Source organism: Panthera onca, chromosome A2 (genome assembly GCF_046562875.1).
Source record: "Panthera onca isolate mPanOnc1 chromosome A2, mPanOnc1 haplotype 2, whole genome shotgun sequence".
NCBI lineage: Eukaryota > Metazoa > Chordata > Mammalia > Carnivora > Felidae > Panthera > Panthera onca.
The window spans coordinates 97,819,256-97,838,699 of NC_138340.1; the positions used below are offsets into that span (position 1 = coordinate 97,819,256).

Below are 19,444 nucleotides of genomic sequence, written 5' to 3' on the forward strand. Positions count from 1 at the left end.
ACGTGTCCATGCCACCCTAATTAAATGAGATAAACTCAGAGGAAACTAAGTTTTCTTAGTTTCTCCCATCTCATTTTTTATTTTTAGGCACTTGGCATTTCTTAACAAAATAGACTTTATAGGCTGGTGAGTCACTCTGATGCACTTTGTGGACATGACAGGTCTGAGCTCTTTTAACAAAGACCTTATGCATCTAATCTATGATTATCATCTATCAAGATGTGGCATCAATGTACATTGCTATGTCTCACTAGAAATTCCATGGACAATCAATAAAGAGCTCTTCTCTTTCAATGACCCTGATTTCTTGGCTTGGCCTGGAAGCTCATGATGTCAACATTCAACTTCTGAACACAAAGAGAAAGCAATTTTAATTACTCATTTTAATTTTCCAATGATTTTCAGAGATGAGCTATCAACACAAATAAATTAGGGCATAATTCTATTTACCTTTGAAATGTGTTTGTTCTTCTTCAGGTTTGTCTAAGATAGCCCTGTGTTACACATTCACCTGAAATAAGACCCCTGAACTTCATTATCTTTATCTGTGGCAGACCTTTGAACACTTTGCACTGATACAGACATTACCAAGCGTTAGTATACATGCCAGTTAACATTTTACTAATACTACTGCTGTAACCGATACGATTTGTTTTAGAAGCTTGCCACAAACTTACATACACAAAAATTTGGCACATGGCAGTGAAAATTCCTGAGACGGCACAGCTACCCTGCTCGTTGCCCTAGTAAGAGACAGCTTTTGCAACCAGAAAAAAAGTTCAAAACTAAATTCTTGACTTTGTCTTAGAAGCATTCTGTGCCCAACCTTCTCAAACTCAGTAAATGGATCAAAAATATGCCCAGAAACTAAGGTTATAACTCTGGAAGTCATCTTGATTCCTCCTTTCCCCACATTTTCAATCAGCAAACCCTACCAGTTCTGTGTACAAAATATTTCTCAAAGGCAAACACTTCTATTTCTTCTTTCCTGTCACATTCCTAAACAGTTGCTCTTCTTTGCTCTGCATTAATCTCATGCCTTTTTAACCATTCTTCATATTTTAGTGAGCTTGCTATTTCTAAGAATTTTTATTTTGACACTAATTTCAGATTTGCAAAGTTTTAAATATAGTGCAACTGTTCCCATATACTCAAATTTGCGAAATGTTAATATTTTACCACACTTGCTGTATCATTTCTGTCTATATAGCCATTCATCTCTCTATCTATAGAATTGATTTTCTTTTTTTGTATGTTTATTTATTTTTGAGAGAGACAGAGACAGAGTGTGAGCAGGGGAGGGGCAGAGAGAAAGGGAGACACAGAATCCAAAGCAGGCTCCAGGCTCTGAGCTGTCAGCACAGAGCCCGATGCGGGGCTCAAATTCACAAACCGTGGGATCAGACCTGAGTCGAAGTTGGATGCTTAACCAACTGAGCCACCCAGGCGCCCCAATGCAATTTATTTTCTAAAAGAGCTGGGAATTCCAGTCCCATATCACACATTGCATTTGGTTGTAATGTCATTTAAGTCTCTTTAAATCTGGAGTTCCTCAGTCTGTATCTCCATGAGTTTGAGAGTTTTGAAGAGTAAGGCCAATTAGTTTGTAGAATGTTTCTAAGTTTTATATTGTCAGATTTAGATTAAGGAATGCATTTTCAGCTGGAATATCACAGAGATGGCGGTTCTTATTGGCACATCATATCAGGAGGCACATGTATCAGTTTGTCCCATTACTGGTGATGGTAACTTTGATCATTTGGTTAAAGTGGTGTTTTCCAGGTATCTTCACAGTAAAGTGTTTTCTCCTATGCCAGTGCTAAGATATGGTGATCAAGTAGATATCTCAAATAGATATTTGCACACCCATGTTCATTGCCCCATCACTTATAATAGCCAAGAGGTGGAAGCAACCTAAATGTCCATTAATAGATGAATGGATAAAGAAAATGTGATATAGACATACAATTAAATATTATACCACCATAAATAGGAAGGAAATCCTGTCACAAGCTATAATATGGTTGAACCTTAAAGACATTATGCTAAGTGAAATAAGCCAGTCATAGAAGGACAGCTACTGTATGATTTCCCTCATATAAAGTATCTAAAGTAAGTAGTCAAAGTCATAGAAACAGAAAGTCGAAAGATGGTTGCCAAGGGCTGGGGAAAGGGGGAGGATAAATTAGTGTTTAATGGGTATATACAATGTATATTACTGTATAATGGGTTCAATTTTGCAAGATGAAAAAGTTCTAGAGACCTGTTGCACAACAATGTGAATGTACTTAACATTCGTATGTATACTTAAATATGGTTTAAATGATAAATTTAATGTTATTTTATTTATTTATTTTTACTGGAGTAAAAAAAAGATGGCCAGAACATTATGGGGAAAAAGTGTTTAACCTCAGTGGTAATCAAAGAAATATTGATTAGAACTAGTACCAGGAATGCATATTACTATTTTTGTCATCTTTACCAAACTGTCTTTGCATAAGTTAGGATGAAAATTGATATTACCTTCTTGAAAGCAGTTTGGCAATAAACCTATGAAACATGGGGAGTGGGGAAGGATATGTTGAAGTCCTAACTTCTAGTCCCTCAGAACGTGAACTAATTTGGAAATAGAGTTACTGTAGATGTAATTAGTTAAAATGTCATACTGGGACAGGGTGAGTCCTCAATCCAATTTGACTGCTGTCTTTTTAAGAAAAGGAGAAAGACAGAGACACAGACACGAAAGGGGAGAATGCCATGTGATCACAGAGGCAAAGGTTGAAGATCTGCCACTGCAAGGGAAGGAATGCCAAGGATTGCCATCAAACCACCAGAAACGAGGAAGAAAAAAGGAAAGATTCTCCCCTGAGGTTGCCCTGCTTATGCATTGATTCCAGATTACTAGCTTCTAGGACTATGAGGCCACCCAGATTATGGTACTTTACTGCAGCAGCCATAGGAAACTAACATAGTAATTAATTATTACATTGTAGGGAGATACTTTGAGGCTATGTAAATATCCTATTTTATTATAGAGATAGAGGATGTATACTTACACATATACATCTATCTATACATATATTTTTTATATTTTATATTTATATTTTATATTATATATATATATTTTAACATTTATTAATTTTTGAGAGACAGAGAGAGGCAGAGCATGCGCAGGGGAGGGAGAGAGAGATACAGGAGAGAGAGAGACATAATTTTTGAGAGACAGAGAGCAGGAGAACATGAGAGAGAGAGATACAGAATCTGAAGCAGGCTTCAGGCTCTGAGCTGTTTGTTAGCACAGAGCCCGATGTGGGGCTCAAACTCACGAACTGCAAGACCATGACCGAGGTGAAGTTGGACCTGCAACCAACTGAGCCACCCAGGCATCCCATACATCTATATATTTTATAGCTCTGTCTCTGTCCATTGGATGACTTAGAAGCAATGACACCCTAGAATATCTAGCTCCCAGATCTTGGTTTCCATATAATTACATATGATTCTTGTGTGAAACAGTTATTTCTGTGGTGGTTGCAAAATGATTTCATCATATCGTTTGCATCAGTTGGCATTCTACCATAAGGATGCACTTTTCATTCATTCATTCATTCATTCATACATTCATTTGTATCACTGTAGTTTCAGGGATCTTATTTAATCTAGAGATTATAATACATTACTATATTTTGTTAATCAAATTGTCCCATATCTGGCCACTGTGAGCTGAGCCCCTTCTAGCTGGCTCTTGAATTCTTTTGATAAATCTCCATTATTCTTTTTCCTACCTTCTGGTGCAAGAAGACGTTCTGGGCTCATCAATGCCTTCTATTCCGCAGCCCTGACATTAGCGGTTTCCTCAAGGAGCCTTGGCTCCTAGAAACCAAAATTTGAGTGCTAGAGTTTGTGAGGTATTATTGCTCTTAGGTCCTCTCAGTGGATAGAACTAGGAGATGTATTATATTATTCTGTTAGACCAGCTTGTCTCAATATTTTCTCATTATTTTACCCCTTCATTTGCTTTAGGAATACACATGGAACCCCAAATTTAGGTAATAAGAAGTTTATTGTAGAAACATAATAAAAATTTAAACATAATATTTATCAAATTAGTAGTATAGGCCCACAGTACATTACTGGAAATTCTGAAGACCATGTATATTTTGGTATTCAGTTGTATTCATATTTTATAAATGTAATCAATGTATGTTCCTTATGTTATATAACATACTCAGTAGGGTGAAGACAATATCATGTAATGAAATCATGTATAGAAACATGTTAATGTTTCTATAGCAAAGCATCACACCAAGTGGGATCAAGAAAGATAAAATAAGTCTCCTTTTTGTTCAGGTCATATTCTACCATTAGATTGATTTATTATGAATTTTCAAAGAAATTGAAATCTTTGGATTTGGGAATTGCAGATAAGGGATTGTGAACCGATAATCATATATTTTTCGACCAGAATTTAATGCAATATTTCTCTATTTATCTAGTTCGATTATTATATCCAGTTTGTTTCTTTGTAGTAGTAGTTGTTGTTGTTTTTATTTCCAGTTGAAAGTTCTAACTCACAATGTAGGTAATTGGGGATGATAGAACTACTTATTTGTGTAATTTTGTCCTCCATTGTTACATACACTTCTGTTAGTCCATAATCACTAATCATTGTTTTGCCCAGTCCACATTTGTGGCAAAACAATGCTCACGTTTCCCACACCATTTCCTCCTCCTAAGTACACAGGAAGACAGCATCCACAGCAATACCTTTTGGAGACCATAGCATTACCAGATAATAGAGTATAGATGAAAGTGAGGGAAGCGGTTTTAAAGCCCAGCTCTGAAAAATATCTCATGTGACCCTTCAGCTCTCATTTCCTTTCCCATAGAAATCCTGGATACCATGTGTTCCAGATCATGTAGCATACAAGATGGAGAAAGACTGACCTCATTGCACTGGACTATGATATGAGTGAACGGCACTTTTATTGTGTTAAGCTACTGTGATCTCAGGGATATTTTTGTCACATCCACACAGCTCACAAAATAATCTTTCCCCAAATGAAAATCCATCCTCTCATCGCATTGAGTTTTCAGTATAGAGCAAAAAACTCATCAAGCAATTCTCCTTTGTGTATGAATCTCATGTTTATCACAAGCTTACAGGTTGTGCGTCAATGATTTCATCTCACTGCAAACTGAAATGTCATCTAATAAGTTCAGATGATAGTAACTGCCTTTTAACAATTTATAGCAATGATGTGGTGCAAAATCCAGCAGCATCCCTTGCTTGATCAAGATATCCTGCTGGTAGCTCATGTAGCTTTCTTTTCTCACCTCAAGTTTCCATAGCATCTCTCAGCTTCCCTGCCCCAGGGTTTTCTCCAGAGCCCCAGGATCTTGTTCTGCCCACTCACAGCCAAAGCCCAGAAGTGCAGGGGAGTTGATGCCCCCCTGGAGCAAGTCAGCTGCAGGATGATGAGTCTGTGGATGAAAGTCTAAAACTCTTATCACTTTGAAGGAAATTTTTGAGGTGTATTCTATATAGTTCATTAGATGACGCCCCAGGAGAACAGAGTTCTTCTTTCCAGAATAATAGCCAGATCAACGACATACTCTTTGTTGGTTTTCCTTCAAAACCTCCTAACCTCAATCTTTCTGCTTCCATAGTCTGGCTTCCTGGGATCATCCCCAAATATATGACCTGTTTTGGGGGAAACCAACTAATTCAGTATTTCTGTTGTATTGCTGCTTTTTGTGAATTTGTTCTACATGAGCGATCAATTTGATTCCCAGTTGATTAGAAAAGAATTACATATTGTTTGAAAATGGTGCAAAAACAGACAACACACAGTTACTGAGGTGGCACTAGTGAACAGATTTCTGATTCAATAAAATCCACTTTTAAGATGATAGGACACATAGATTTATATTCTATATTTGTAATGGAGCTCTAATCAGTCTTTATTAATATATTTTTTTTAACATTTATTTGAGAGAGGGAGAGAGATACAATGCATGAGGGGCAGAGAGAGAGGGAGATAGAGAATCCAAAGCAGGCTCTGAGAAGAGCCCTACATGGGGCTGGAACTCACGTACTGTGATATCATGACCTGAGCCGAAATCAAGAGCCGGATGCTTGACTGACTGAACCACTCTGGCGCCCCATTATTTTGAATTGAAGGGAAATCTCCAGTCCATGATGGAGATCTGACCTCTCTAAAAGGAAAGCAAGTGGAGAGGAAGCAGGATTGGGCAAGGAGGTCATCCAACTGCAATGCAAACCTGAGGGTCTCAGCCAACCTACCATGAAATTCCAGAGTAAAGATTTCCCAATAGAGGAGTCCTAGGCCCTGGTGCTGATACCATGCTCAGCCATGGCTGGAGGGTGGCTGCCCGGGAAAACTGTTCCTCTGTTCAAAGGCCAAGGCAGATCCTGAAGGTGCTAACAGCTGGGAGCTGGGAGTTGACTGCCCTTTTTGCAGCTGAATGGCAAATTCTTTCCTGAAGGAAGATCCAAGCAGCACCTCCCCATGGCTGCCCCAGTTTTACAAATATAAACACCAGTATGAAAACTACGTGGTTAATTACTTAAGATGAACTTCATGTAAAGTGAGATGATCTGACCACAGATGAGATGATCTGTGAGCCTACCTATAGCACTGGATTAAAATGTCTGCATCATTTCTTTATCCAGTTAATTTTAAAACTGTTGTAAAAGTGTAAACCAGCCCATGACAGTTTTTTGTACATGTGAAAGAACTTTATTGTTCAGTTTTCATGATTATTGTGTAAGGAAGACTGATATAGATGTTCTGTGCTGTCCTGGACCATGTTAATTACACTTCTGATGTTTGGTTAATTACTTAAGATGACCTGCACTCTATTAACTGAATGTAAAGTGGGATGATCTGACCACAGGAACCCTTATGGGTTAAAAATGTAAGATTTATTAAAGTAGTGAGATGTCTACAAAAATCATATTATATTTTAATTCTGTGAAATGTGTATAAATTAGATTCTCGCAAATCTGCTAGCTACCGGAGGAATAGCTGTCACACAAACTTGAGCTGACCTGGGAACATTCAGGTGATACACTGAGGACCAGTTTTCTCATCAAATTTCCCAACTATACTGACTACCGAGATCCAGATGACTTACCAATTGTATCTTCAGTTCAGACCTCTACTTTGACCTTCAGATTCATAGATTCAACTGCCTATTTTGCTTGGCTTTCTGAAGGTACTTCATGTTCACTTTGCCTAAAATTGAACTCATTATTTTCCTCATTGTTAGCTCTATCCGTGATGGACAGCACCATCATTTGACAAACAAAACCCTGTCATCAGAATTAGCCCCTTTCCTTTACTTAACACTATTACTAAAGTATCAATGTACCAACTGCTTTTTACCTTCTAAATAGTTCTTGAATCTGTCCATTTCTTGCCACCTTTTGCACCACTATCCTGATCACAGCTATTTCTCCAATTGTGTTTACAACAGACCTATCCATACCCGCCCAACCCATCTACTCTATAGTATAGCTGGATTGATTGTATAACAAGGCAAGATATGACCACATCACAGCCTTCCTTCTTAAAATTCTTCAGACTTTACTTTTCTGCCTTCAAGTCATGCATGGTTTGGTCCTACCTATCTTTTGGATCTCACCCTGCACACTTTCCCAACATCTTCTTCCTATTGTCCCTACTCCAGCTGCATTGAACTTTCTTATAGAATTTTGTATTCACTAGGATCTCTTCTCCCAAAAGAATTCAGTTACTCTCTTTTCTCCATCTCAAATATTCTTTCTTACTCCACTTTATCTTATGAATTTATATTCATCCTTTTGATAGCACAAGCTTCCTTAGGAAACCTCTGACCTTGCTCACAAGGTCAAATCCCTCTAACTTTTTATACCACCAATTATTTTCCTTCAAAGTATTTATTACAATTACAACTTGACATTTATTTGTATGATGACTTGATTAATCTGTCTTTTCTACTACTATGCAAATTCCATGAGGGCAGGGCCTGTGCTTTGTTTGGCTTACCACCATATTCTCAGAGCATGACTTGATTCATTTTAATACGTTGGGCAATAACTAAGCAAATAAATAATGCAATATATAAGCAGCTAGTAAGGATGTTGTACAGGAAATTCCAAAATGCAAATCTGTGAAGCTACTCCATCTGAAAATGGCTTGCTGCAATGTTTTTATTCCTCCACTCAATTCAGGACAGTCAGGACATAGGAAGTGAGAGCTCTAATCCTGGATCATTCATTGATCCCAGAAGTCACACACCCCACCTACTTGCTATTTTTGTATTTGGAGGCTCTGGTCTTGGATGTTGTTTTTAAATTATTTTCTGAATAGTCTTGTAGCCTCACATTTAGCCTAAACATTTTTGCCTAATATTCTTTTTTATCATCAGTGTAGACTTATAGATATGAACATTCCCAAAGAAAGATCATAATTTATTGGGTGACTATACCTTGGAAGAAGGAAAATTTACATACTTTTAGGGGATATTTGGAATCCAGATCTGAGTTTTCTGGAATTCCTGAGGGTACTGATAACCACTGCAGTTATTTTGGTGGGGGCACGGGCTTACTGTGGCCAACTGAAAAAGGTGGTCTAATTTAAGGTCACCATTAAGATCCCAAATTTACCATATACTCATTTGCCCACTACAAGGGTGTTTAGTTGGGGTAGAAATCCTCAGCATGTGGCAGAATCCCCATCTTTTTTGACCCATAAAGTAAGGACTATTAAGTTAGTAGTGACCACTGGGAAATTATTTTAACTCTTTCTTCCCATCAAAATATTAAGTCAGAGACAAGACCATTTTTTCAGAAGGAACTGCAGAGATTAAGCAATTATCAACAATTTGTGGAATGCTGGCCAATTTTTATCCCATGCAATTCCTTAATATGATCAGTGCAAAAACCAATGCTAACTCCCACTGCATTTCCCAATCCTCACAGCGGCCTCCGCTCAGAGAAGAGGAGGAGAAGGTTTTGTAGCTGGTCTAGTCTGCAACAAAAGTGGCCCCATGAGGTAGTCTGATAACCACATTGATCCAATAGTGTCCAACACATGAAGCAGACCACCATGGTATTAGGAAAGCCTTGCAAGTACTGTTATCACAGTGGGGGCTCAGGGTTTTGGAGCTAATTCATGTCACCAAGAGCAGGTAACTATCTCTTTTGAGTAACAGCTCCCAGCTTGCTTCCAAAACCAAATATATGATTATGGAAACAGGTAATTATGCAGCCTGGACCACCCTTAATAAACGAGGTATCATCAGATCCATAATCCATAAAACCAGGTCTACCTTAAAGCACTTCAAGAAGTAGTATCTAAAAGAACAGATTAAATCTTGCCACAAGGATACAAACACTGAACCTCTTCCAAGCAACAGAGGATGCCAACTATACAGGAGGCAATCGAGTATTTTCTGAAATAAATTTCACCAGACATTAAGCTTCATTAATAATATTTATTTTAAAGGTAACTTTTTATTGTAACAAATATAAAGTCATCAATGTTTTACAAATTGTCAAAAATGCTTTAAGTACAAAAAAAATACATTAGTAAAATGAAAGTTATATTGTGTTATTTGGTACATACTTAATACTGTCGACATGCACACCATATGCCAGAAAAGCTCATGCATTATTGGGAAAGAGAAGAAATAAGATAGTACTGCTATATTGTCTCATTACAAATTCATTGCTTCAGTTAGTTTTCTTTCTTCAGGGATACCATTTACCTGCAAAGTGTAAGAATGAGCATAGGCACGAATTAGGGCATGGACACTTTTAGATTTCGAGCAAAACATATTATGAGCAGGAGTAATTTTCTATCTCCTTAACATAATCTAAAATAATTATGTTGCATTATATCTCTGCCATAGGTTTTTCTTTTCTTTTTTTTTTTAAAAAAAGGAAAAATTCTAAATTAATCCTTTCTTTCTTGGGCCCAAACTATAATGGTTTGAACTTCTCAAAAGGTATGGTCTGAAAATTCCTCCCACAATAAACAGAAAGAATGAGGTTGACTGCGGGATGTATGACTGTACCTTTTAATCGTGACTTTTTAGAAAATATTGTGTGGGTTGGAAGGGCAAAGAAAATGAGAAAACCTAAAGGGGCATCAAACCTAATGGCTTGGGCCTCCTCCAAAAGGCAATGCTATTGTCAGCTTGTAACTGCTCTATTATCCCAGCTAGTGCTTAAGTCCAGGATTACAACACCAGCAGCTAGTTCATTTCTGAAACTTTTGGTGATCATTTAAAAAAAAAAAAAAAAAAAGAAGCACACACACAACTAAATAAAACAAACTTCAAAATATACTCTTCCCTAACAAATTCCATGTAAGAAGCTACAGATAAAATTACCCAGTATCCAAGAGACAAACAAACCCTGTGCTTAAATTATATTCATAAAGAAAACTATGACCTCACTTCATGCTTTGAGATACTTGGAAATGGCAGATTATTACTACACAATAATAATAATCACAAATGTGGCTGCCTCTTTGTGGTACCAGGATAAGCAGGAAGGAGTGACAGAAAAGCTGTTGAACCCATGAAAATACATAAATAGCACTAAATCCATGGATGTACATACAGAGCAGAATAACTCAGAAATTGAGAAACAAACTATTTTTTCATTCAAATGAACAGAATGGGAATAAGGAATGTAAGCTGCCCATTTAGCTCCTCTCTCTGGGAGGCATAACTCTATTTGATCATGCATTTAGCAGAGGCGGAAACACAACCATCCATCATAATTATAAAAAATGCTAGGGTGGTCTCTCTCCCTTTAGCACTTAGATACATTGGGAACTCACTGAAAACAGCAATGACAAGAAGAAAACAAGCAAGAGGAGATAGTGCACTTTAGTCAATAATGTGCTCCAAATTACAGAAAAATATAAGAAAACAAGAAGGTAATAGGCTAGAGTATTAACTAAAAAAGAGATCAAAGCTTCCTTGACTCAAGCAAAATGCCTGCTCCCCAAAATCTATTTTAGAAAAAAATCTAGAAAATTGGGTTGAACAGCCTAAAATTCCCCTAGGGAAATTCTTTGGCTTTTATCCCATTTGCTCAGACACAAATTGTCCCTGTAGTTGGAAATACTGCCTGTTACTAAAATATAGCATACTAACAAGACTACTTGCTAAAAATCTATACAACTATCAAATATCTCTCTCTAATATCATCTACTTAGGTTTCCTTATTTTCTCTAATGGAGGAATAAGTAAAATTTACCTGGGTTTTTAAAATATACAGGTAAATTATTTACTGTTCTACTAGAAACGGTCTCCCTTCTACTCACTCCCTGCATTAAATAATGAAGAATCAGAGGAAAGACATCTTAGAGGAGTTAGAAGTTTTAAGAATTTAATGAGGAAAATGTAGAAACAGTCCCTTACAAGTTTTTTTCTTAAAAAAAAAAAGGCCATGCAATTAGTGTTAATAGGGATTCATTTTTTGCTTTGCTCTTTAGGTAACGCATATTTATAACCAAGTTTGTTCCTTCATCAATCTCCTGAATGCTTACACAGTAGCACCACCACATCAATATATTGAACATCTTTGTTGAGACATGTTAGCATTTAATTAAAACAAGTGGTCAAAATGGTGGGATAAAATTCTGATAAACATTATCTCGTAATTAAAATCTGATGAACAACTTTATTATACTTGCCTCAAATCTTTGAAAAGTTGTCAAACGGAAATCTCCTTAAATTCCCGAAAGCAGTAATAGAGAAAATAATTCTTGAAGAAAAACATCCAATAAATTTCTATACGTGCCTAAAGTTTTTAAGAGACTTACTTAATAGCTTCCCTACCATAATAACACTATGCGTACTCAGAATTCCACATCCAACTTACATTTTTAAAACTTCTCTTGCTTCTCCAAAAGAGCTACAAAAGGCATGACTGGTTGCCTGGCAATTAGAACTAGGAATCAACCACTAATTAGAAGACAATCATGAATAAGTTATCTACTCAGTGCTGAGATGAATGAAATAATTGGCTGTGGAAATTTTTTAGGGACACTTGAAAGAAATAAACTTAAAGAAAGCAAGTCTTAGGGAAATAGAATAGTCAAGGGAGAATCGTCTGCCATCTTGTCGTCACTGGTCATGTTATAACAGCTTTTTAAAGTGGCATTAAAACCAGGCCAACCATTTCTCATTTATCCCCCTGAAGCCTCAATGATTAGTCACAATGGTTTCCTTTTGTAAGAGTCAGTTTCAAGCTGCTCACTTACTGAGACAAATCCTGGATGCATCCAAGCTAAGAATCTTTCATACCAAGGGGAAGAATAGGGAGCTTCACTGAAGGAAGGGGATTTTATTCAGTCTTCCTTAATTAGACAGGACCTCCATGGATGCTTTTGCTCTAAGATCATTTACCCAGTGTTTATCACTCTGATGCCAATCTATGCAATAATCTCAGCTATTATTCTGAGGTTCAAACTCTGATTAAGGAATGACACAACTGTTTTGCCTTACTTGGTGAAGCTAAAGCTTCATAAATTATATAGTACTATAATTCTCTTTTAATCTGTTAGCCTCATACATAAACATCATGACATTATTACTTTTAGTACTTACCTGTAGTCTGCTGTTGGGGAATCTGAGTCTGATGTGGCAAGTTCCTAGAAATGATTGACATTTTTGAGTAAAACTGTGTTTGTCTATACACTTGTAAACAGACAGCAGACATACTAGAATGAAAAACTTTATAGTTAAAAAGGGCCCCAGAGGGGCGCCTGGGTGGCGCAGTCGGTTAAGCGTCCGACTTCAGCCAGGTCACGATCTCGCGGTCTGTGAGTTCGAGCCCCGCGTCAGGCTCTGGGCTGATGGCTCGGAGCCTGGAGCCTGTTTCCGATTCTGTGTCTCCCTCTCTCTCTGCCCCTCCCCCGTTCATGCTCTGTCTCTCTCTGTCCCAAAAATAAATAAAAAACGTTGGAAAAAAAAAAAAAAAAAAAAAAAAAGGGCCCCAGAAATCATCTAACCCAGCACACCCTCGTGAGTTTATGGATGAGGAACCTGAGGTCTGAGGAAAATAAATAATAATATTTGGTAACATTCATAAAGTTCCTACTAAATGCTACATTCTACCTCACAACAACCCTAGGAGGTGGGTATTATTTTCTCCAACTTAGAGATGAGGAAACAGGCTTTAGAAGTCCAAGGCTACAGAGCTAAGAAGTGGTGGATAAAGATGTGAACACAGGGATTCGGGGCTTGTGCTTGTAACCTGTACACTTTCAGATCCAGGTCTAGAACATACATACACACTCACACAGAACAACATACATATCCATCTTCATTCACTGTGCCAAATCTGTGCTCTTGTATCTCTGTCCCAGGGAATGACACTGGCCATCCACCCAACTGCACTAGTTAAGATGTAGAAGTCATCATCAACCCTTCCTTCTCCTTCAGTCCCCACATCCCAATCTTGGGAACCCTTGATGATTCTCCTCAATCTCCTTTGAATCTGTCCTCTTCTTCCCCACCTGTGTTGCTAACCTGGTTGAAGCCATCACCATTTCTCACTTGATCTTTACAGCTGAGCTGAACTGTCTCCTTAGTCTTATTCTTGCTCCCTCATAATCCACTGTGCACATTCTAAGACACAAATCTGGTTACGTCATTCAAACAACACACATTTCATGATTTCCTTACACCTACATGCAAATTAAGTTTCAAGTTCCTTAGTGTGGCCCAAAAGACCATCAGTATATCTTGTCCCTACATGGAGCAGCCCCTGACTGCTTGAAATAGAACTGCCATCACACCATGGCCATTCCCATCTCTTGTACCCAACAAACTCCCATTTGTCCTTGCAAACTCAACTTAAAATTTGTCACGATGGAAACGAATTACTCTTATAATTTAAAAATATCCCACAAGGAATGCTAATTAAAATTTTTTAACTTATTATTTTTTTAATTAAAAAATATCTCAAGTACCACTTCTTCTATGCCTCCTTACTCTCTAAGCATTCCCTTCCCATTACCACTGAGCATGGATTTACACACATGCTGCATTGTCATTGTGTTTCTCATCACATAACGTTTATTTGCCCCAAAGTGCCTTAACAGTAAGAATCCCTTATTTTGTTTAGCATCCTCAACAGTAAACATGAGATACATAATTTTTTAATGGGTATGGGCAAAAGTGAAGACACCCAGAAAGATTCACATCATACACATGTGTTCATTAACGTTCATACATACTTAGTTTCAAACATTGATATTCAAATTTGTTTGCAAAAATGTACAATTTAGATTCTGTGTGGAAGAGATTCTAGGAGTCAGCCCCTTGCTAGGAGTAGGGCTTGATCCATGCCAGGGGTTTTCAGAGTTTTTTTGTTTCTCTTCAGCAATAGAATTCCTTTTAATTGAAATCCTAAGCAGAACTCTTGACGTACAAAAGAGATAAATGTGAGGTTGCCTGGGTTGAAACAAGGGAGCCAGGAATCCCGCCTGCTTTGTTTCCTTTGCCCCACATGCTGGCCCCTAAGGCATTTCTAAGAAACCTCCAAGAAACAGAGTTTGAAAACCATTGATCTGAATCATTTCAGCCAGGCAAATATTATGTTCCACATACAACAATCTAAAGTGGAAAGCTGTATATGCTAGTTAAATACTGTTTAAACTCTTAAATTAATCTATAGAAATGTTAATGACTTCAAGTAATTTCTTTTTTAATTTTCAGTTCCATTTTAAATATATTGTTAACAAAATCAATTCTAATTCAATTCGAGGAAGCTACTCAATAATTCATCCCAATAATTATATTCTTCTTTTTTTTTTTTGCTATTACCTATCAGCCCTACTTATCCTTGTGTGGTCTCCGGGAATATTTTGTTTGTTTGTTTATTCTTTCAGTATTTCACATGATATATTTATAGTGGTCTTCATCTCTAAAGTATCAAATGATTAATCTATAAATCACAGAAAAAATAAGTTATAGATTTAAAGATGGAAAACAAACATCTGCAATTTCATGGGCATTTGGGAGGGGGATAGGAATTTTGTTTTAACTTCTCAGGAACAACTAATTTGGGCTTACCTATTCTACAATAGAAGCTATTACACCATACCTTACACACACACCTCACACACCTCACACACACACACACACACACACACACACACACACACACACACTTCTTCATTTCTCACCACCTCTAGCTCTACCAAGCTTATTAATGGATTAAATCAATACATTTTGACAAAACAAAAATACTGTAGAGGACAAGAAAAGCCTTTCAAAATCCCTAAATCAAGGATACCCCCAATTCAAAATCAGTATTTGGCTGAAGCAGTTGGAACCCCCTTGCTCCTACTGGCCAGTAGGAGTCATCCTACTGGCCTGGCTCCAATTTACCCTTCTGTGGAACACAGTTTGAAAACCACTGATCAAAGTCAATCTCCACCCTGTTGTTTCTTCTCTAGCCTCTGATTCTTTTCCTCTTCGTCTATACTGCTAAACTTTCTAAGTACTAGTGGGCTTGGCTAGGTTTGAGGAGAAACGGTTGAGAAAGTGCCACACAGAAGGTAGATCTATGAGAAAACGGTTGTGCTACTTTGGTTTAGAGATTTAACATTACCTGTGGCGCATGCCCCACTTGGTGAAGTGTGAACAACGGACATGCACCACTTGCAACTTCAACTGAAACACAGATGAGTTACATAAAAGTGCTTATATGAGCAAAAAGGTGCTCAACAAGAAATCAGTGAAGATACAACCTGCCCAGAATCTCCAGGGGTGTGCACACCTGGCTCTGCTTTTGTGGGTGCCCAAACCTGTGATTGCATGTGAGCCTGTGAGTGTCAGGGTGTTAACATACCCAGGGTGGGCATACTTGAAGTGTGAATTACATTGAAGAGTTGAAAGGAGGTCCCTCCTAAGAGCATTGCTTCAGGTATACAGGAGAAATGCTGGAGTAACTCAGCTAAGTCAAGCAGACCAGGCATCGAGAAAATGGAAGCATTCCATCTTTGGTGAAAGCAGACTGCTAAAGGCAATTATACAGGAAAGTGTGGTTGACTTCAAATAGAAGCCCAATCATCCTTCAAAGAAGGACCTCTGTAAAGTCATAAAACTATTTAGAATAATTACATTATTAATGGACCAACTGAAAGATTATTATGTGTAAACTGCATTACGTAGAAAAAAGATTTAAGAAAACTGTATTTCTCTAAATTATTAGCATTATTTTCTAATGTTGCTACCATTAATTACATGCATTTAAATAGAAAATTATGTAAATTAGCCATTGCACAAACTTTATTCTTTAAGAAAGCAAAGGTAATAACTTGCAAATTAATAAATAAGTGATTGAGGGGAGTACACAATTATTTATTATTTGTACAACCATTTTAAGGTAATCTGACATTCTTGGATATCCTGTAGAGTAATTATATGAGTAAGGTTGATGATTACCAACCCATTATATTCCTACTTGCTTGAAGACTCAAAAGCAAAGAAAGGTTAAGTGATTTTCATTAAGCCACAGAATCTGTGCCAGAATTGAAAATAAATGACATTAGTTTGGCTATGTAGAATACAAAATACTTCTCTTTTGAATTAGTATGGAGCTATTTAGCAGTAAGTAACATATTTAATAATAGTAATATATTTTTGGAATTTCCCAATTATTTCAGCAAAATTGATGTTGCTCAACCCTTGAATTTTCTATAATTTTTTTCTAACAAAAATGCTGATTTGGACCCCTCACCTGCTTTTACTAAGGAACCAGGCCATTTGGATGGATTAAGGAAGAAAGGAAGGACACAGAGAAACATCACTATAATTTTTAATTTCAAAACCTAATTTTAAATAAATCAATGTAGAATATATATGGAACATAAATGAGAAAGGAGAAATTCACTTATTTCTTTTAGTTAGTTTCCCTTGCTTGTACAAAGCCAAAAGCAAGCCTACCAAGCCTACCACAGCTTTAAACTGAAGCAGTAGAAACCTACAGAACCAAAATTCATCACAGATATTGCATCCATTGCTGAATTAAAACAAAAAAAAGTCAATGGCTCTGAAATATCCCTGGCTGCTTGACACTTCTTGTCAACAGGAAACCATTATCTTGGTACCCTAATACATTCTCTTCAACTAACTTTCATTGAAACCTAATTTTTTATTCATGAAATTTTACCATAGCTACTTCTCATTATTACCAAAGGGAAGACAAACAGAAAAATACTTTAGATAAAAATTAAAATGATTAGTTACTATATCTCTCATTAGAAGACTGAATTCTAGATTTCTATTCATTAATCTATAGAAGATTAAGCACTACCTACCTCCTGTTTTGAGGGAGACCCGATTACTCTGGATTAGGCATTGTGTTTAGTATAATGAATAAGGAAAATTTCGTATAGACAATTAAAACCTTTCTAGAAAATGTCTGGATACTTTTCCCTATTATTCATTACATAAAATCTTCTATGAGGATGCCTCCCACTCAGGAAAAGTCCATTGATATTGTGTTGGGATGAGAAAAGGATTAATAAGGAGGCAGATCTACCCCCCTAGAAAAACATGTACTACATTATAAATTTTAGAATAAATCCTTTTTTAGAAAACTGAATGTCTGAAATTCCCCAGCAAATGCCTCCTATAAAATTGCAAAATGACAATTTCCCAGTGGTTTTTAGTTTTTCAAGGTTCAGCATTTCTCTGTCCCAGTCAGTACTAATCAGTACTCATTTCTCACTTCTCTACACCATTTCCTCAGGCAGCAGAAGGAGGTGTGAAAAGGATAGCAGCTGATAAACAGAAACCCAGAAACAGTCCCAACACTATATCAGGCACCTGAACTGCCCCCTTTCACACTTTTCTTTTGTACATCACCTCTTAGTGGGGAATCAGGAGAAACTCCTCCCCTTTTAAAACTCTAGGAGAAGGACTATGAATAATAGCCCCTTCCCCACCTCCACCCCCAAACCCCACCCCAAGCTGGTGTTCCCAAATTCTAAAGCCTAGCCCTTTTAAGTATTTTAATTGGGAATTGTCAATGCTTTTTCCTCCTCCACCTAACTTACAGCTCCACCAGATTCCAAATCCACAGAAGTAGGGCCCTGGGATCTGCATTGCAAAAGCTCCACAGGTTAATATGATCTGCAATATGGCTGGGAAACAACCAGGCTGGACTATCTCTCAACATCCCTTCTAGGACCTAAAATTCTATGACTTGGAATTTGATTTTCCTCATTTAAATCATTACAAAGGTTTGTTTTTGAGGTATATCAATCTGTAATATATTTTAAATTAAGTCTTTGGTCAAAAACATACCCCTTAATCACAATGATTCTTTGGGCAAAGCAACATTTACTTTTAAGAATTACTTTATAGGGGCATCTAGGTGGCTCAGTCAGTTGAGTGTCTGACTCTTGATTTCAAATCAGGTCACGATCACAGGGCCATGGGATCAAGCCCTGCATCAGGTTCCACACTGACCATGGAGCTTGCTTAAGATTCTCTCTCCCTCTGCCTTTCCACCCTGCTCTCTCTCTCTAATAAAAAAAAAATTAAAATTAAAAATAAAGAACTACTTTATAATGCAATCTCCAGCAATGAATGGTAATAAGTAAGTAAGGGGACAGCCTGCAGAGAGAAAAGTTTTTCTTACTATTAATGGTAACATGTATTTTTTTTTTAATTAATTTATTTATTTATTTATTATTTTTTTTAATATATGAAATTTACTGTCAAATTGGTTTCCATACAACACCCAGTGCTCATCCCAAAAGGTGCCCTCCTCAATACCCATCACCCACCCTGCCCTCCCTCCCACCCCCCATCAACCCTCAGTTTGTTCTCAGTTTTTAACATGTATTCACTCCACTGCAAAGATAAATACAGATGCAGAAAGCCTGACTGTATTAGGGGATGAGGAACATTCTTCAGAATATGTGGCTAGTGCTCTTCAAGACCGTCAAGGTCATGGGAAAAGAGGAAGGTTTAAAAAACTGCTCTGATCAGAGGAGACTAAAGAGACATGCCAATTATTGTGTCCTCAACAGAATCCTGGAACAGAAGGACATTAAAGGAAAAACTAGTGAAATCTCAAATTATTAAAAAAAAAATCTGAAGTCTGCTTAATAGTCAATGTTGGTTTCTTAGTTGTGACAAATATACAATGGGAGAAACTAGGTGAGGGGTCTCTGGAAACTATATTGTCTTTGCACCTTTTCTGAACCTCAAAAATCATTCCAAAATAAAACATTAATTAATAAATATATTAGCAAAGACAAAACTAAATTGCCCTGGCATTTCCATACCATGTGATCATTTTAACAGCCCGTTTATATTGTCTCTGTAACCTGAAATGTAGAAGGAACGCTGTGCAAAATGAAATCGTCCTTCCTGAGCATGTACTCCACCT

The 19,444-nt window shown here is 37.1% G+C and overlaps 2 protein-coding genes across 8 annotated transcripts in view; one reads left to right on the plus strand and one right to left on the minus strand.

Annotated features, from left to right (window-relative positions):
• Positions 1–9,703, plus strand: part of CASD1 (CAS1 domain sialic acid O acetyltransferase 1) — a 79,012-nt gene extending 69,309 nt beyond the window's left edge. Inside the window, exon 23 of the transcript XR_013553814.2 lies at positions 7,038–9,703. The gene's annotated coding sequence lies outside the window, so the exon portion shown is untranslated. The remainder of the gene's footprint in view (positions 1–7,037) is intronic.
• The window catches only part of SGCE (sarcoglycan epsilon), a 69,586-nt gene continuing 59,632 nt past the window's right edge, over positions 9,491–19,444 (minus strand). For 6 of the 7 annotated variants that reach the window (XM_081795033.1, XM_060632484.3, XM_060632483.3 and 3 more), the window contains 3 exons: positions 12,637–12,680; positions 11,721–11,755; positions 9,491–9,777 (listed from right to left, as the gene is read on the minus strand). In XM_081795033.1, the coding sequence (XP_081651159.1) occupies positions 9,727–9,777; positions 11,721–11,755; positions 12,637–12,680 (130 nt within the window). In that variant the 3' untranslated portion in view covers positions 9,491–9,726. The remainder of the gene's footprint in view (positions 9,778–11,720; positions 11,756–12,636; positions 12,681–19,444) is intronic. The other variant, XM_060632485.3, reaches the window with a different exon arrangement.